Raw genomic sequence first — 20999 nt, 5'->3', positions numbered from 1 at the left:
CTGTATGATGATTTTTCTTGTAGAAGACACAAACAATATAATAGTCCCCGCTACGTGCCTATGTAAGACTAAACTGTCACAGTACTACACTCAATCAATTACAATCAACACAAGATCAATTACACTAAAGCTTTAACCCAATCTGCCAAGGAGCAATAAAACAACAATAAAATTATACTTATGTACCTAAGTATCCTTTTTAAAATGCCAAAGATGAAGCCTGTTTGACCCTCCCAAAGCAAAGTCGAGCTTTGTATGATGTCATATGCCAAGTTTAGAGCCCCATTAGGATCAGTTTTGCCTAGACTACACATCATGTATTTTGTAAACCTCATGACTACAACAGCGAAGTATTCTATTGTATATTTTGATTATTTACAATGATTCTATGATAATTCCAACACCATATATTTTTATTGCGTGCCTTATGGTGATGGTTTGATACTTATTACGTGCTAATATTATAAATGTCATGTCCATGTGAGACGTAATAGTTATATTGCGGTTAAATTGAAACATTACTAGTATTTTTCTACATACATAGATAGGTACGTAAATATATTTAAAATAAACAAAGAAATAATTAATATTTTAATACTTACATCAAAACATCATTAAATATGTATTTGTATTTTACGGTGACATTACGCCATAACCAAACCATATTAAATAAAGTTTATCTCCTATTCATAAGCAGCTTCAAGTGGGCTGCAATTGTATTTGATGTAATTCTGTCTATTTAAGGTCAATTGCGGTTTTGGGCCATGGTCACCTCGCCAGTAACGGTTGTTTATACAACACATTAACATTTCGCGTGGTGATACCTGATGAAATTATCGATTTTTATTTGATAGCTGTTACAAAAACACCTATGTTGCTTAAAAGCTAGCTAATATATCTATCGATTGTTAGTTAAGACTTGTTTTCCGCTGTGAAATCTCGAGTTAAACGTTCGTTTGCGCTGACAATTGTCGCTCCATGACAAGTTCCGTGTGCAAGAGAAAATGTTCTGCTGATTGTTGTCATGTTTAAATGATAGATTGAACATTAGCTGCTGCGATCAATCATTTACCATGAACACCATAGCGGTGACATAGTGTTTGCAAAATAATTGCAACTAAATTAGCTGAGCTCTGGAGAAAACTTCAACCAGATAAACTGTATGTAACGATGCACTGAAACTTGTTGGCTGTTTCGGATAAGGAATATTTTCGATAATTTCCTGCTTTATGGATTACGATCTGTCTAAACGTAAATTCTCTTATCGGTGCATTCTCAACTCCGGTAATGCCCCAAGTTGCACAAATACTATGATTTTGCATATCGCCACAATAATCGCACGGTTTATTTCTCGCTGACTACTGTTGTAATCGAATAATGGAAAGTGAATATACTCGGCTGCCTTCTCATGAGAAACAAACACATTGTAGCAACGGCTGCATAGATAATGTTTAGATTTCACATGAAATTTGCAATTTTCCTACTATATTAGTAACGCTAGTTATGTTTCCAGCCATTTGCTTAACGTGGTCATTTATTATATTTTATGTCAAAGCATTTTAATGCCAATCGTGTCAAATAATGACCTTAATTGGTTTAGTAATTAACATTGGTTGAATAACAGTGATGCTATAAAATGCTACTGACTTTTTCTATTACTGACATTCTTGCTTATTGCAATCGATATGCCGTAACCACAATTTAAATGACTGGTATTACTGGTATACTGGTAAGTAGGTACTTAACATTTTTGGAATGACATTAGAACCTTCCACTAATTGTACTAGATGTACAATGATGATGATGTCTCATAATATCCTTAATGCTTTATATATTGGGGACACTATAGCCACCGTTATATTTTTTGTGTTTTATATTGTTACGAAACAAATAACAAGTACTACTTGTCTCGCTGATTACTTATGCTGTAATGAGATCTTGATTGATGATTTGGTATGAGCAACAAACAGGATTAGAAAGGTAACATGTCAGAGAGAGCAACATACTGTGAAGTGACAATGACATCGTTTTGGACCTGCTGTACGGCAATGTGGACATTATGCGAACAATAGCTATGTCCTCACATTCGTGACATGGTTTTTGTTTTGATCTCCTTTCTAATTCAATTAAAACTCAACCCTAATGTGAAGTAAATTGAACTCATTTTAGGAAAAAGAATCAGTTCCTGTTGATAAAAACTAATTCATTGATCAAAGTGGAAACTTGAATGAAAGCGAAGAGCGTATTTATTTTCTATAAAATCAGGGTCAACGAGGCTAGAGTAAGGTAGAAAATGCAAATGCACCTTAAATATAAGCCCGTAATAAAAATAACGTCCATATTAGTAAGGTCCTGACAGCAAAAACACATTCCTATGACTAATGTCGATTGCCGATATTCTAACCAGGAATGTCACCTATTTAGTTTTTTAAGTAGGTAGAAAAAAACAACAAGTTTACACTGACTATCCTTAAAAGTAAATATTCAAATGAACAGCCATAAACTGAATTAAATTACAATATTTGTTGAAATTCTTTATGTCACTATAAGAAACGACCATGGCACAGATATATATTATAGCGTTTTTTAATTGAATTAATGCTCTAAAAATCGTTAGTACAATATTGAGAGTATGTTGAGTAAATCAAGCTTGCGACTAATTCGAATGAACTTGTGACCTCGCGTCTACTACAATTAGCTGCCTGTCCGGTGCGCATCAAGCTAGCAGGACCACTTATGGTATTTTTTTACGATACTTTTTGTTGTTGTTTTATGATTATTTTTTATCAAATATATGGAAATAACAAGTATATCTTATTTCCTTCTTAAATCAACGAATATATTATTATAAAGGTTGTGGTCTGTTACATTATTACATAACATTTTAAAACCGGACTAAATATTCTTCGAGAACTATGTTCTAAATTAGGTTGCGTAACATTTTATCTTGAATATTTAAAAATAATTAAAATACATTATGGACAGGTTATTTAAGCACTCGACACCTTTGGTCGAGGTTTAGTCAGGCTCGTATTCCTCGAGGGTTAATACCTGCTTTTAATATTAACATTGTGTTACATGATTTAATAATGATTGATAAAAGTGCTAGTGATCAGGTTCAAAAGAAGAACAATACTGACGTATCATGTTGGAATTGTTTTGTTGTGGAAAATGAAGAAGAAGAAGACATTGACAAACCTGTGCCGCTAGCCAAAATTCGCAAAGACAATAGACAAAAGTTTAAATTATATTCTGTTTTGGCGTCAGAAGTATCGCGGCCTAAAACAGTGCCATTAAAACAGAAAGTGCGCGAAAATTATGCTGTTGGAAAGAAGATAGAAAAGAAATTGGTGAATGATTCTAAGAAATCGAATAGTGTTTGTGTTCAAGTGGAGGGAAATCAAAATGTGCCAGTTGATTGCGAAAGCACTGCAACTCAAGCCAACTTACATTCGCCCTCAAGTGCTGAAGTGAAAGATTGTGGTACAAGCTCATTCAAAAAGGAACATAGTAAATCATTTGACATTCCAAAAAAGGTTTCAATTACTAATTGTGCTCCAGTAATTAAACCACATAATCTTTCATATGAATCTGCATTAACCCCAAAATCCGAGTGTTTAAATGTTCCATTGCCAGACAGCGATCAAGAATATTCTAATAGTCCTCCTACAATAAATGAGTGTATTCAGAAAATTAAAGAAAATACCTTGGAAGTTGAAAAAAGGAGTGGAGTTCTAACCCCTTGTAGTAATTACAGCAAAACTGAATCAGATTACTCTTTAAAATCCCCATCAATAGTAAAACTACACAATGTGTCTTATGGATCTTCAAATAATATGTCAGCTCAACATGAAAACTCAAAATCGGGTTCCACTTTAACTGAAAATAAAAGCTATACGTCTTGTAATTCTTCAAATATATCACTTGACAAAGGCAATGATTCTCAAACTCCAAAGAAAAGATACATACAACTAAAGGAAGAACACTACGTGTCTTTTGACTCCCCCAATAATTCTTCGGAGGAGGACTGCAAAGATGAATCTGAAATAAAGTACAAGGTTCAAATAGAAACGTCTACACCGAAAACATGTATTGATGTAAAAGATAATATTAAATCCAGTGAGGATACCTCTACCACAAGTATACCAGAAGAATTACAAAATAAAGAATGTGATATTAGAAGTATCATAGGAAGAATACAAAATATGTCAATTTCGGAAAAAGAAGAAAGCGTTACTGAGAGTGAGAAAACTGATAATGCCAGTTCAATAAATTCAGAATCAGGATACGAAGGTTCATCAATCAGAGATTTGAATGACATAGACGCATTAAATAGAAACATAGAGTGTGCAACAAAACATTCAACTAGCACGAAATCTTTAACTCAGACCCCAATTAAAACTGAAATGCAAGTATCTAAAGAAAATTTTAAATCTTCCTTGCCCACGCTAACTTTCACGCAGAGAAGAAATATTTTAAAATCAACCAAATCTTTAAGTGGAGACTCCAGTGATGCGGAAAATAAACCCGTGAAATCATTACGTTGGAGTACACTTGATTTACCGCACAAGTCTTCACGTCTCGATGGTACGTAACCTTACTCAAAATGTATGTTAAACTTACATAATACAATTAGTGAAACATGTTATCACTTCACACCGATGTACCGTTACAAAAATAAACCCTACCTTCCATCTTGAATAAACTTTTTCTTTCTAAAATTGTAATAAAAAGGTTACATAATAGTAGCGTTGTGCTATTAATTTAGCGGTTACGTAGTCCTATGCAAAATGATGTAAATACTGATTTATTTTGAGGAAAACAATAACCATAAATGTCCTGTACTAAATCGGTGTCACTACAACAGTGACTGGCCAGCATTACGAACACAACCCGTTAATTCTTTTGGAGGTCTCTCCGGTGTGATTCCATCCAATACATTGTGAACAGAGTGAATAATTACAACCGTTTTTTTGCACCGTATTCTATCTCTAATGGTATCACCAACTACATGTAATGTTGTATAGTGAAACAACAGGAAACGACCATGACATGTAGGATACGATAAAGTACGGATTTTATGTGGAATTAAAATAGTGATTTAGTTTAGTGACATGCAGTCGTGTTGTGCGTTTGGATAAATGAGTGAATAATGGTTTATTCAATTAGTTACAAATCAGAACCAAGTTATTCGTCAATAGAAAATGCAGGTTTTAGCCGTGGTACGATAAATGAGAGTGCATATCATCCAGTTGACATTTACCGCAGGAACGGTGTTAAAAGTGATAAAAAGATGACGCTCGGCTCGTTTTTAATTCGATGTTTGTGTTGTAAAGGGAAATCGGATGATGACCTTGATTCTCCCATTGATAATCCATCATCAGCTCTTGTGGGGCCTACGGGGAGGAGTTACACCCTCAATGCAGAAAATACAAAGCCAAAAGTAGTACCAGATGCATGTATTCCATCATTGATAGTAACAAGACCTTTAGATGATGAATTTTCTACTTCTACTACGACATTGTTACTTACTTCTGAACGCAATGACAGTGCACTCAATTTGGGCAACCAAAACCATGCGGCTAAAAAGGTTGTGGCAAATCCGTCCATACAGGATTCAGAAAGCAACAGTCGATGCAGTACCCTAAAATCTGGTGAGAAAATCTCATTCATTCGAGAGATTTTGTCGTGTCGAGACACTTTCGTAAGGTCTTTGGAGTGGTGTGATAATTCTTTGACGAGGGGCAAAAAGTGTCGATTTGTCAAACCCGACGATTGGCTAGAACTGAAGGACGATGGTACCAAAATAAGATTCGACTTCTAAAGGCACGCCTTCATTCTCTGTCGAACATAATTATTGCACTACTTACTAACTCCACTTTAAGATTTCCTACATAAGCACATACACTAATGCAGTGTTTGTATTCTTTTATAGTCTTCTGAGATGGAATATGAACCGACGCTCATTTTTTCCTGTGATCTTTTTCTGTCATCCTTATATTAATTTAGTATTATTTAATTAGTAAGCGGCAAGAACAGTATTAGAGGTCTTCAATTGCCTTAAAAATCTAAACCTTTAATAGCAATGCTATTGAAATAGACCCACGCGTTATTATAATCAACATAATTCAGGTTTGCTTTCAGTTTATCAATATCAACCATATTTAATTTATAAATTAATTACTTTTGTATGTTTGACGTATTTTGTGTGCTCGTTTGTTATTTCAAAATTGATAACAGTTGTTTGTATTGTTTCCAGATGAGGTCTACATGTCGGAGTCGGTATCGCCCAACCATGCAACGTTGCCTAGGAGGTCGAACTCACCTCACCACGAGAGGGATATGCTCGACAGAGATAGATTCTCCCTCAACAGGAGCGGCCTACAGGTAAATATTATTTAATACTTTGATTCAAGTCCACTAAGCTCATGGACTGTTGACGTCATTGCGCACCTCAATCGACTGTTCGTATGTGCGCTTTGTCACGGCACCCATCTTAGCATTGTTGTGAATTTTCTTCTCTTTCTTTGCGTTTCGAGCCCTCATTTCATGGCAATAGTTATTTCAATATATCCACAAAATCAATAATTATGGTCCTACCGTAGGTAACCGTGAATCACCTACTTTTACATAAACCGTGTCACATAAATGTGTCCACGTCTCTTGGTTCTAGAAATATAGTAGCAAGCAAAAACCGACCTTCCGCAACAAGCTTTAGGGCCTAAATGTATTGTAGGTGCATTAAGTGTAGGAGTATTGTCTCGATGACCGCGTTGGCCATTGTATTATATTACTGCGTCTTGCAACACGGCCCGCGAACAACGAGGCTTTGCAAAACGTTTACTTGAACGAATACCTGAATGTATGCACGGTAGGGTGAGCAGACAAACTTAGTGACAATATATTTTACTTGCTTTATACTGCGTTGGTTTAATTGGGTTACTGTGACGATTTACGTGATGAATGGTGCTGGTGCGTGCTGCACGCTTCGTCTCGGACTTGTACTTGACGCTCGAGTTCATCTGCCGGATCTATAATGATAGAAAAAGTATATGTATACTATCGTTGATAAATCAAAGTTGCAGTTAAGTAGTACAAATTCAAATGTTTGTTTCAACTTGAATATCCAGGCATTCAGAAGGACTTTACTATTAAGCCTTGTACAATTCTTTTACAACTTACTTAGGAAGTTAAGACATGAAGCTATCAAAGCGACGCAGTTTTATGAAGTACCCACCATGCCATGAATGCGCTGGGCCTGGCCTATCATGTTTACACTCCAAATGTTGTAATATAAACCCCTTATAAAGTGTTGTAGTGTAGGTAGATACGATAAAACGTTATTACTCAATGCCATATGCAGCCGTTTGGTCCGTTTCACATGTCTCTGCGCTCACATTATGGGCGCCTACTTCATTTACTTCGTAATGTCTATATTTTAGTAGTCGTAATTACTCGTAAATTCATTTAATTTACAGTCAAATGTCAATTGTTAGCAAATGTTCTTCAATACACCACCTTTTTATAATAAATATCTTGAAAAAATGGTTGATACGCTTTAACCATTTGTATCACCTACGAGCACATTTCGAAAGTCAACATATGTCACACTTAAAGCCCATTAATATTCCCAATAAAGCCCATCAATAGTATTTTAAATCAAGATGACCATTTATCAAATGCCTAGTCAAGATTAGATATAAATAACCACTCACTAGGTGACATTTCAAAGGGCCATATTCTATACCGGAATTATTGAAGTTACGTCATCTAATTGAATCCTCACGGACATATCGAAGCACTTAATAAGTAAATAACTTGTTTACGTAGTTTGATGAAACAACTACCTTACTTATAGTCTTCCTTCACAAGGTCGAAAATTCAGAGCTTTATAAAAAAATGCTGTATTTCCACAAAAGACAACACATACCACCGCCTACCAGTTTTCAGGAAAATTGACATTTTGTGAAACGAAAAACAGTGTTATAGTGAAAAACGCCAAAATAGTAGGTTTGCAATATTTCAGGGTCAGTAAATAAACGATAAAGTAAAATATCTGTATGAGACACATTTAGAACAAGCTTTATCTAAATTAAATCAATGCTATTCAAATGTTTAATTGAAATAGGAACTAGAAGTACAGATTAATTATTGTCAGTTCCTTATTGACAATGCAATTTCCATGTTCCAAACACATTCATAGTCGTAAATACCAATATTTATTATGCCACCTGTAATGTAATACATATATATATTTTATGTAGTTTTCCTTCTAGACACCATTATTAGACACCCACAATAATTTATATCATTCCAATAGGTATTATGTAAACATAATACCTTGTATTACATAAAAATATATTGATGCAGATTATCTGTTAAACAATAAATGGATTTCCTGATCTTGTTAAGGTAACTTGACATAACTACTTGCTGTATAGGGCATAAAAATAAGAATGCGCCTACGCATGACCAGTTCCGAGGACTTGCGTGGGACCGACTGGACTAGATTTTTTTGTCTATTGTTGCGTATATGGGAATTAAATTATAGTTTGTTGTAATAAAACAAAAGATTACTTTTTCGTGAAGAGATAATTGACAATTTAATAAAGAAAACCATTTTAGTAGCCTTATTATCAGTATCCAGATTTTTCTTAGAAGATTATAAAGTTATGGCAGTGCCTAATCTGGATGATTGTAGAATTTAAGCACTCATTAATTGACCGCTATTAACTGAGAAACAAAAGAAATGATCATTACACCGAAATATACATGAAACGAATGCCACACACTAGTATTCACGCAGGAATGGTAGTATCGAGTGACAGATAATGCAAGCAAACAAAAACATGCCGTTTGGTTAGTTCACCGTAATTGTAGCTCAGTTGTGTTCGCGGTACCAAAGCAAAATGTGCAATGTGTTCTCTCACAGCTTTATTTATAGATAGTATTAGACCTAATTTCGCGTGAGCTGCCGCGTTTTTGTTATTTTATCCCAGAAATCGCTCTTGACATTTCCTCATTTAGAAAAAAAAATCATTAAAACATGTCGATCAGACGTAATAATTATGGTGATAACAAAGTTTTGGTGAGAGTTTGATTTAAAACTTTTTTCCCCTATTTATCCTGTTTAATTGTACCTAAAAATACACTTATTTTAAATTTTCCTTTTCCGTTCTTCTAGGTTCGTTCGGAGTCCATGGCATCGGTATACTCTGGTGCCGGGGAAGGCACTCGGGCCAACGTGACGATACGAGGCGAGGTGCAGATCTCACTGCTGTACAACTACAGGCTGGGAGCGCTAGAGGTCGGCGTGAAGAGGTGTCGAGAACTGGCGCCTGTGGACGTCAAGCGGAACCGATCCGATCCTTATGTTAAGGTGAGTTGTAACTTGTAGAATACAATGATAAATATATAAAGCGTTGAAGGTCAAATTTACTAAAGACAGCTCCCAAAACTACGTGATACGTGTGGATACGTGATTAGGTGGTGATGAAAACTTTCGAAATAAATAATTTGTTAAATCAGCTGTTTAACCCAATATATAAGAAATTAATAATGTAACCGTTATTTTAGTGGACTTCAGAGTTATGTAAAGTATTTTATTACCATTAAATAATGTCTTGTCAGTTTACCCACTGCTAAATCGTAAATAACAAACTTATTTCCTGATCGAATTGAATTTTACATACCTATTTTTCTACTAAATATTCCAAGTAAATAGGTGGCATATGACGCTATAAGATGTCAAAGAATAATTTTACCATTCAACTGTGGTACTAAATATTAATGGCTCACTATAAACCTGTCTAAAAATAATCGAGTTAACCAAGCCCATGGCCACGGTCGCTCACCGGCAGAGTTGATTAACATACACAGCGAGAATATTAATACGCATTAAAATATAGCGCTTATACAACCAAATGCCTGATATAGGTATTATTACAGAACAAATTTTGTAGGCCTTGTTTCCTAGAGGATGTCATCAAAGCATCAGAATAAGTTTTGCTCTGATACAAAATGGGTTATATCCTCCTCCTGGTAAAATCGTGCTTCATAAGATTTGATACGGTTCACAAAAACGATCGAAGATTAGCCTCAGGGATAGCCCATATATCGATGACATGACTTTCAGGTTTCCTATCTCAAAGCATTGAGACTTTTGAGAGGTATCATTAGTAGTCAGATCGTGTGATATAAATGTAATGACTGTTATGTATGATATTAAAAATCCTTATCATCCAATTCCAGGTGTACTTGTTACCGGACAAGTCCAAAGCTGGCAAGAGGAAGACGAAGGTAAAGAAGAACACTCTGAACCCCGTGTTCGAGGAGACGCTCAGCTTCGTTCAGCCGCTGGCCTCGCTGTCCGCGCGGACACTGTGGCTCAGCGTGTGGCACGCGGACATGTTCGGCCGCAACGACTTCCTCGGCGAGGTCACGCTGCCGCTGGCCGATGTCGTGTTCGACGACCCCGCGCCCATGTGGTACAAGTTGCATGAGAGAGTGAGTACCTATTGTAAAAAATCTCATCATATTTCTGACAATTCCATAAGACTTCTGCTGAATTCGGAGCTTCTAGCATTGTGTTTAAAATTATTAGCTCTAGGATGTGCTATTCTGCTGAATTTGTTTGGAGGACAATTTGAGACGACAGAAAAAGAGAGCCAGAGTGTCTTCTTCATTTCTATTTTATATTTTTAATATTCACGAAAAAAGCTCACATCAAATAACTTTGCGCCTGTTAAGTTGTGAATATGTGAAACCAGCAGCCAAAATGTACGAACATTGCGCATTAATATGCCAAGCATCAGCTGGCTAACTTCAGGCGTGCAAAGTTAAATTGACTTGAACTGTACCTGCATAGTATTATATAGATTCCCTATTAAATAAAAAATAATAAATCTCATATTAATATTCCTACTTACTTTTTCCATTCCAGACGGAACAATTCGACGAGCAGCAAGGCAGTCGCGGCGACCTGATCATCGGGCTGAAGCTCGAGCTGACGGACGGCGCCCGCGGCAAGGGCACTCTGCACGTGCTCGTCAAGGAGGCCAAGAACCTCGTCGCCACCAAGCCTAATGGACTCGCTGATGTCTTTTGTAAAAGGTTAGTACACCTAAATATTCACTTAATTGATTATGGTGACCGCTCCGATGTCCGGATGGAGTATGTGTAAAAGTTAAACTACTGCAGAATTATACACAGCGACTCATCATGGCGTCTGTCGAAGTGGCACCGTATGCACTTTTGCCTGCTCTTAACCTAAAGGGCAATGCCCAACAGTATTGTTCAGTTCAACCTCGTCCACCGTTCATCGTAGTATTCGTAGTATCTATCTTAATGTTACTAAAAAGTTAAAAAGATACAGCCTTTTTATCATCCCACTGCTGGATTGAGCATTAATCACCACGCTTGCTCAATGCGGGTTGGTGATTTCAGACTATATAGTCCAGGTTTCCTCGAGATGTTTTCCTTCACCTTTTTATCAGCCATTGGTGCCTAAGACATACTAAGACTTAATGTTACTGATCAATTTTTATTCCAACTTGCAGCTACCTCCTCCCCGAACGCGGTCGGCTAGCCAAGCAAAAGACGGCCGTAGTACGTAGGACCCTGTCCCCGCGCTGGGAGCACACGTTCACGTACCGCGGCGTCACGCTCGGCGAGCTGGCGGCGCGGGCGCTCGAGCTGTCGCTGTGGGACCGCGACCGACTCGCGTCCAACGACTTCATGGGCGGAGTCCGCCTGTCGCTCGGCACTGGTATGTACATAGTTAAATTATTTTGCCTAAAGTTATGTTATTGACAGTAACGGATAAAGAAAGTACGAGATTCAGATGGAATCGGATATGATAAAAATGCGCAGGGCTCGCTATGTAGATTTTTAGGCATCTTCCTCATCCATCCATTCTCCCTGTCAAGCAATTCTCTGCAAAAAAATGACAATGGGTATCATTCACTTCAGTGAGTCGTGCAATGCCCCCATGCGATAATATAAACCCTCAAATTAGAGGATGCGTTCGTAGCATTTTAGTCGTTTAAAGACTCTGAAATTATAAAAATATGCAGTCTACCTACCTATCTATTAATTAATGGGTAACAAAAATTATGTAAAATTCAAAAACAATACTAAAGACAACACTTTTCCACAGGCACATACATGGGCGCTAACGTGAACTGGATGGACAGCGTCGGCAAGGAGGTGACGCTGTGGCAGACCATGATGCAGCGACCCAACTTCTGGGTCGAAGGCTCGCTGCAGCTGCGGCCCAATCTCAGCAACTGAACTATACGTCATATGGGCAGTTCTATAGAAAACAACACTAGGTGACGCTGCTCCTACATTGGGTATTGCCTTATGTCGAATATACGTCAGATAATGATGTCGTGCCAATTTCGTGTAAGCGTTGTTACGTGTAAAGCAGTTGTAATTAAATCGGTAATCTTAATTCTTGACAATCACCTTCATGTACGTGTGGCGCCATCTAAGTGTTGCGAATTGTAACACCTATTGATAGCGAGATTTTCTTTTTTTATTTCCATTATTTTATCCTTTGGCAGTGACTTACTATGGGTTTTATACAATCTTGATTCAAAATCCAAATTATCTATTATTTTCATATTGAGGTGACGGTAACGAATAGTTTAATTATTTCATAGAATTGCCCACCTGTTTTCGTCTTGTGTGTCTCTAACTTTTATATAATAAGTATTAGGGAAATTAACTGAATACATAAACTACGTATGTATAAATCACATGACATCGAAATCTATACAAAGTATTGTAAACGAAATCGGCGTTTGTATACTGTTCTATACTTTATTTTGTAATACTATTTCTTATACTTTGATACTCTTTTATACTTATATACTGTACTTCTGTACCCAAACTTTTTCTGTGGTTATAAGTGCCAATAAATTACTCATGAAAACTATATGTACCTACCTATTTTATACTTAATTATTTCATAAGTATTACATCATACAAAATATTTACTTGTTCGATATTTAGATGCCTAATTTTGATATATAACATTCCATGATGAATATTTTATTAAAATAATAGCTTTAAGTATCTAATGACAATAATATTTTTCGAGTTTCAAACTGCCTGTAGTTAGAATGTAAACTAAGTTATGCATTTAAAATAGAATTATAATGTACAAATTAAGTCTACATGGGTTAATGAAAAGCTCATGCATAATGTGATTATTACGTCTAGGTGTTATAATAAAAATTGATGAATGAATGTTTGTAAAAGATGTCTGTGTATCATAATTGGAATGCAAGTTAATGTTTATAATTTAACGACTCTAAGACGTCCGTAGTTTGTATAATATTATATTAGACATATCTTAACAGGAATGAGAACGATTAATAGGTATTCGTTTATTATTATATAAACCTAAATATTTTTTTATATAAATACAATAATAAATATTCTGAATAAGAATGTGATTTTTATTTATAACAGCTTTCTCATTGTAGAAGAGCGCAAGCTTTCCAAAATCCCTCTATAAATACGGCTGCGGAAATCTCTTGGTAAAAACAATAAAGTTTTGTTAACTGACCACGTTTTCTTATGATAATCTGACTGGTTATCTTATATCGGGTGTGTCGTTCATAATCACATTAAATCCTATGGTATATACTTTATAATATTTTATGGCGAATTGTAAAAAAAATAACCTAATCCATTCAGTGGTTTAACCACAGGAGTCATTTTTCGTTTTTATAATAATTTACAACATCATGTGTAAAGCAGAGATAAAGTTAGGAATATCGAATATTTTGATCGGTTGACAGCTGTCAGTTTTCAAGGGAGAATTTCAGTTGTTTGTAATGACTGACTTCTATATGGTGTTCTAATTTTTGCACATTTTTATTCTATCTACTTTGTTTGAAAAATTCATTTTTTTATTTTTACGTATTTTTCTTTTTTCTTTGTGTTAATCGACATATTAACCAGTATATTAACGCATTTCATTTAATGTGATTGTGAACGACACACCCGATATACGCATACCCCTTCTACCCAGTTGTACCTGGGTACAAAAGGGAACCACTATAGCACAAGACCCATCCATCAACTGAACGATCATCCTACCTATATATATCATCATCATCATCTCAGCCATAGGACGTCCACTGCTGAACATAGGCCTCCCCCTTAGATCTCCACAGATACCTGTTGGAGGCGACCTGTATATATATAATGAATATATTCTACCTTTAATTCTACTTTTTATCGGTTCACCTGGGAGGTTGTTCCTTAACCAGGGGCCCGATTCTCCTAAGTTAATATTGTCAAAATCGAATAGAAATCGAATCGAATATGATCGCAATAGCAGTTTTAACCATATCGGGCATTCTGCTACTAATAAAAGACCAATCGTATTCGATTGACATTTGATTGGTGTGCGATTGGTCTGCTATTTTGGTGATTTTGGTCTATACGGTAGTTTGCTGTACAATCATTTTGCAATCGTAAATCATTTGCAGACAAAATGATTCATTATTGAATGACAGAAAAGGATAAAAATGTTTATTTCAAAGAAAAAATAGCGGAATGCCACATACGCTTCAATCGTAATCGAGTCGGGATTGGACCTCAGTCGAATCGAGTCGAACGTGAATCGTATGACGCTTAAGTAAAATTAGGAGAATCGGGGCCCAGGAGCACCACTCTTGTAAAACAAGTAGGTAATCTAAAGATTTTCTCTTTCTACCAATGTACAATAAATATGTACATCAGCTACATAGATACTTCTAATTTTGCCAGTCGGCGTACGGTACTATTGACTTCTTCTAGGCGAGTCGATAGGAGACGACCCATTGACTTTGGATGCCTAGTAGTTCACCATGCACAGACATTGTCAGTGGCGTTATACAACATGTAACTTAATTAACGCACATCCTGAAATTAGTTTATTCAGAATCGTTTACTGAATCGATTTATATCATTTTTAATATAGGTAATTTTTTATCCCAAAAATAATTAAAACTACGGAAATTATTGTCATATTAAACCCTGTACAGTCAAAACAAATTCAAATAGACCGTAACTCAAAGTAATAAGACTTCGTGTATTGTCGGCTTTTTCCGTATTTTGTGTCGAGTCGAGCGGCGCGCGGCGCGATATTTGCTTGCGTAGTAGTATGACCAAAAAGTTCTCCAAGAATTGGTATAACTATATAATTTAGTAAATAACAATGCATATACATGTTAAATTAAAAATTCAGTGTATGTATTATGATTATAACATAATATTCTAATTGGCGTGTTTGAGGGTGTGCGTTAATTACGTTACATGTTGTATAGGTCTTGAATAGTGCATTTTTTGGGGCACATTGGGATGCACAAAAAGTGTCGCATCGTACGATTGAGATCGAGTTTTTGGCCATTGAACTTATTGAGTACTATTATACATTATGATGCTGACTGGGTTAGTCACAAGCGTTCAGCCCACACAAAATGTCGCACTTTTTGCACTCATCGAAAAAAAACATCTTCAACAATTTTAACGACTACAATCTTGGCAACATTATTTTATTGTCATCGCTGTCATTGTCAGGTTTTTGCATGACATATTTGACAAATGTTCGTTAGGTACCACAAGAAAGAGTGCGTCAGGGGGAGGACACTCCGTACATTTTGACAGCTAAGTAAACGAAGAGTCGCCACCTTTTATTTGGCCCGGAAACTATTTACTATCTAAAAGATACCTTAAATTACCAACAGATGGCACTACACTATAATCGATTTTGTTTGTTAATATAAAATTATTTATGCAATATTAATTAGAGAAAAGTATGAGGAAAATATTAGACACTTTAAAAAAAGATATAATAGGCGAATAAATTAAATACGGTTTAAAAAAGCACAAATATCAAATTTCATCTAAAAAGACCTGGTGTCAGTATTCCAAGTAACTTAACAAAACCGATCATAATAATATCAATATGGCGGTTTTTTGCATTCCATGTTCCGCATACACGCGTAAATAAAAAGTAATATATAATAATTATTTGTTTTCCTTCGACCTTTTACTAAATTAACGATGACATTTTCTATTAGGGTAAGTAGCACCATGTAACTATAACGATAACCAATGTTATAGTTATATGGTGCTACTTACCCTAATAGAAAATGTTATGAATATGATGCATAATTATAATATTTTTATAGCTATAGCTATGTAGGTAGTTCGGGGCCAATTTAGAGAAAGATGGCGCATTGTCAAATTGGGTTGCAAGAATAACACGTGAGTGGGCTCTCTTTTCCCTATATATTACTTTACTCTTTGGAGTGCGTTGATTGTTGGCTTGGGTTTTTATTGATTTTTTACTGTTTTCTAAATAGATACGTATATTTATATGAATACAAACCCTACATAACAATGATGAGCCTTCAAGAGAAAGTCTTCCTTTACATTTGCATATCATTTACAATGTTTAAAACAGGTAAGAGTTTTAGGGCGTTGTTTCTTATAATAGTATCATTTCCTATTTTGGTTTGTTATTTTCATTTCTGTTTATTTTTTTTATTTTTAGTTTATTCTATAAACTGCTACCAGTGTTCAGGAACGGACTCGAATAATCCGTTTCAATGTAATGAGTTCTTAGAGAGTGATGTTGATTTGGTACCTAATGACTGTGCGACAATACATGACGCTCAGTACTGTATCAAACATGTTGGACGATACGAAGGTGAGAGTTCAACGACAAAAAGCACTAACCTCTCGAATGGGTACATTATAAGTACAGGCATTACATGACAGAGGTGTCTGTGTGAACATAACAATGCCTGGCTAACCATGTGTAACAATGTATTTACTGGGATGGAACTAAAGTAACAAATTGGTAGCTATTGGTAAAGGGTTTACTAACTCAGTAAAGTATTTAAAGGGTGTACTAATTCTTAACTCATAACACTTTTTCATAAGTAGCAAACTGGATTCTATAAGACTCCAAAATTATTTTTTTAGACTAAAACTATATATTTTTTTTTCATTTTTTGTTTCTTTCATTTTAACCACTTTCAATATTTAATTATTTTGCTAATTTCATAAACAACTTGATTATTTTGTGACCTAACCAGTCTTTGACCAGTTTAATGTATGTTGCAATGAAATTAGGTTCATCGTTAGAATGTTATCAGTGCAACACTTCAGCAACTATGGAATGTGGTGATGGCCTAATGTCTCTAGACGGTGGCATACTGAAGCCGTTGTCTTGTGACCACGTGTACAATGCTCAGTACTGCATCAAACTAACAGGTGTTTAGTAATAACTAATAGTAAGGTGTAGCTTGCTGGATTAATCATGGGTACTAAAAGTAGTTAGATATATTATTGTAATATTTTTGATGTCATGTCAGTAAAAAAACATTCATTTTATTAGTCTGGAAATAAATTATATAAATGCTTTGTAAAGTAACCCTAAATGCTTGTAATATTTTCTGTGCATGATATCAAAAATAAATATGGGCAGCACACTAGAACACTCACGTTATGGTTTTTTGTGGTTTTTTATTATGTATTAATTATATTTCTGCAAGTCATGGTCATAAATATGCCTATTACCTACTCTAATATAAATGGATTAACACACTCACTAATTCATGCACTGGGTTACTTGAGTTTTACAGCACTGGGCACTAGATAAATACTAACTTGGTGAAATGTATATTGGTGAGTACTGCACATTTTAACATTTTAATTTTGTATAGCATCAGTGAAGCCTACATTTGCATTATATTGCAATGTAAATTATAATAAAAGGGCAACATTTTTTTGTGTATTTGACTTTCAAGGCTCTGAAACGACTGAACTAAGGAGATTAGGCAAGAATGTATGAAGTTTGGTCCAAATATCCACCACGAACGAGACCTATATAATTAAATAGTCCAGTTAATTTAGAGTAACTTTTACTAAGAAAGTAAAAAAAAAAAACAATGCCAAAAAAAGTTATAGCCAAAAATGTATTCTTAATTTTCGGTAGTTTTTGTATATTATCATTATTATTTTTTATTTTGTTCCACTTCCATTTCCGCACTGTATCTAAAACTAAGATGAGTAAGACACATTTGCATATAAACAGGCCATATTTTTTTGCCCGATGGATGTACGAATCACTAACCAATTGAGGTGCCAGAAGCGCTTGAACATACTCAGCGGTTCCTGGATCCAAGAAAGTTCGATGTAACTGGTGGTGTCTTCTCTCTAATAATTAACAATTCTATTTTGTCAGAAGTTACAGAAAGTACGAAAATTGAACAACACGAAAAAGAATTGAAAAAATCTATAAAATGTTTTATTTGATTTTGCTATAACTTTTTTCTGGCATTATATATTTTTTTACTTTCATAACAAAAAATGTTCTATATTTAACGGGCTATCTAGCCATATAGGTCTCGTTCGTGGTGGACATTTGAACCGGAATCGCCCATTGTCCTTTGATTAATTCTTTCACATAGGTATTATTTGTTTTGGATAATATTAGTATTCAAAGCATTTCCTAATAGATCACTTCAGTTTGATTATGAATAATGCACATTTTTATTAATATAACCATTTCATCTTTCAGGAGGTATCAGCACAAAAAGGTTCTGTTCATCATTAGATCTAGGGAATTACTGTAACTATGTTCAGCAGCCAGGTGACAAACTTGAGTACAGGACTTGTATCTACACATGTAGCACAGATGGTTGCAATGCCGGAACAAGTTTGAAGACTTCACTTCTGTCTGTAATCACAGCTTTTCTTCTCAAATATATTGTATTATAAGATCCAAAAATCAATTTTGTATAAAGCAGCATTTAAATAGAATAATATTTCTTACCTAGCTATCTCTATTTTTAAGATATGGCTTTATTTGTACATTTTCAGTTCCCTAGATCAATCCAACATTATAAATATTTTGGAGTATATAAACGACAATGTAAAAACATATGACTTCAAAGTATGAAGTGCCTGAATATCAAATAGAAAAGAAATATATAGTTTGTAAGAGTATTATTGTCAAAATAGTATGTAAGCAAGCTCTTATCACAAGGATCACTGTTTAAAATGGTCTTACTCTGTATAGAATATTGAATAAGCTTGTATTTTACAATATTTATCAAGAAAATGTACCTGTCCGTCCAATATAACATTCCATTACTTTTATGTAAGTCATGAATCTCAATATATTGTAAACTTAATTAATTTTGTTAAATATTGACTGACTAGAAGGTAAAATATTTGTTTGTAATACATGCATTTTGTACAATAAATATTTCAATCTAATATATTTGTGCTTTTGATTTACTTACTTTCATTAAAAAAAAAAATCAGTAAGATGTATTGTGCAAATTACTTCCTACCTTTTTTTCTTATTATACAAGATTTATGGCGAAAGGTGGTATTAAAAAGATGCCTATCTAAAAATTCATTATATATATATGTTATGGACCATGTGATTAAGTGCCCGAGCATTATGAATAATGTCTAGCTTTATCGGGCTAAGTGATTAAAAACTATCTTAACTTCATTATTTATCACATTGCACGGGCATTATTATATTGCTACATGACAGTTGGGCAATTTGATAATAAAGCTATATTTTACGCGGTGCGAGGGCGGGGAGGGAAGTACGCAAATAAAATGTTGGATGTGTCAAGCGCTAAATGGCTAGTTAAGAACAGACAGAAGTGATCCAAGTAACATTTTTGACAAAATGGAGCTAAGTCGATTTTTGGAACTTTTGAGTATGAAGTGAGGTTGTGCAAAAGTAATCCAAGTGCTATTCAGTACTTTTTCAAACAAACTCTTTTATGTTACGTTTCTGTATTTCAACAAATATTGCTATTTTCTACAATTAAATCAATATTTTTATCAAAATTGCATTTACTAAAGAAAAACAGCTATGAAAGTTTGAGTTATGTTTATATCTATCAAATAACAAACATATTTTAAATCATGTGCTCAACATAATTATGATATTCATAAAAACGCATTTCTATGAATATCTCAACTTTTAAAAAATGCTACTTGGATTACTTCTGTTCTTACCTAGCCAAATATCCCATGGCTGCAATTGGTGACACTGTAAGGGTCCGAGTTCCCGATGCTGATCGCGCTCGTAGTGATGGAAGAAGTATGCTTGCTACAGTTATTGCATTAACAGCCATGTGGAGGGCAAGGTTATAGCAGATGTGGTTGAAAAGGTGGTTGCAAATCTGATAAATGTACTTGTCGCAAAGCCAAAAAGTTATGTACCTACCTCAAAATGCCATCACAGTGGCAGTTGTTCTAATAAATAAATCCTGTTACTTGCTACAGATTTTAAATATGATTATTGTTTTACATTTTATGTTCAATTTCAATTATATTTTCATTTGACTTTTATTAAGAGAAGATGTTAATTATGCCAAATAATGAGTCTGATTGCATAAACTTTAGTTTATTTTGTTTTATAATAATAAGTCATTTCTATAAAACGAAGATGTGTTGTAAAATTTTTGTTTTAAATTTAATTAAGTATATTTTTAATATGACTTTCCTTAACTTTTAAATGCAAAAACTAGTGGAGTTTAAAGGCAGAAGCAGTCCTTCATAATTAATCCAAATCATGAGGCTGATTATTTAATGGTTTAATATTAAGTTTATTTTAAGTTAAATGGCAATAACAATAAAAAAATTGAAATTAAATGTTTGTATTACTTTGCCCAACAGGTCACTGGCAATATGTATAGTGCCCGGTCAATTTGATTATTTGAATGATTATTATCAAATTGCACTCTCATATTGGGCATTTTTCATAATGACCGGGCATTATGTTACTGTTACTGTTACAGCCTTTTTATCGTCCCACTGCTGGGCACAGGCCTCCTCTCACACGGAGAAGGTTTGAGCATTAATCACCACGCTTGCTCAATGCGGGTTGGTGATTTCAGACTATAGTCCAGGTTTCCTCAAGATGTTTTCCTTCACCTTTTCGTCCAAGATATACT

General features: G+C 34.7%; 2 protein-coding genes across 6 annotated transcripts in view; both read left to right on the top strand.

Annotated features, from left to right (window-relative positions):
* Positions 1 to 13458, top strand: part of LOC124632134 — an 86296-nt gene extending 72838 nt beyond the window's left edge. For all 5 annotated transcript variants that reach the window (XM_047166813.1, XM_047166816.1, XM_047166815.1 and 2 more), the window contains 6 exons: positions 6260 to 6387; positions 9185 to 9379; positions 10252 to 10506; positions 10943 to 11112; positions 11559 to 11767; positions 12158 to 13458. In XM_047166813.1, the coding sequence (XP_047022769.1) occupies positions 6260 to 6387; positions 9185 to 9379; positions 10252 to 10506; positions 10943 to 11112; positions 11559 to 11767; positions 12158 to 12291 (1091 nt within the window). In that variant the 3' untranslated portion in view covers positions 12292 to 13458. The remainder of the gene's footprint in view (positions 1 to 6259; positions 6388 to 9184; positions 9380 to 10251; positions 10507 to 10942; positions 11113 to 11558; positions 11768 to 12157) is intronic.
* A 2858-nt stretch (positions 13459 to 16316) lies between these two features.
* On the top strand, positions 16317 to 19297 carry LOC124632092 (U-scoloptoxin(05)-Er1a). The gene is made up of 4 exons (XM_047166756.1): positions 16317 to 16468; positions 16559 to 16714; positions 17143 to 17283; positions 18593 to 19297. Exons 1-4 carry the CDS (start codon positions 16405 to 16407, stop codon positions 18790 to 18792), a joined length of 561 nt encoding a protein of 186 aa, XP_047022712.1. The 5' UTR covers positions 16317 to 16404; the 3' UTR covers positions 18793 to 19297.
* The last annotated feature ends 1702 nt before the right edge of the window (positions 19298 to 20999 follow it).

This window comes from Helicoverpa zea, chromosome 7 (assembly GCF_022581195.2).
Source record: "Helicoverpa zea isolate HzStark_Cry1AcR chromosome 7, ilHelZeax1.1, whole genome shotgun sequence".
In the NCBI taxonomy this organism is placed as follows: Eukaryota; Metazoa; Arthropoda; class Insecta; order Lepidoptera; family Noctuidae; genus Helicoverpa; species Helicoverpa zea.
This window is presented reverse-complemented; position numbering and strand designations above follow the sequence as displayed.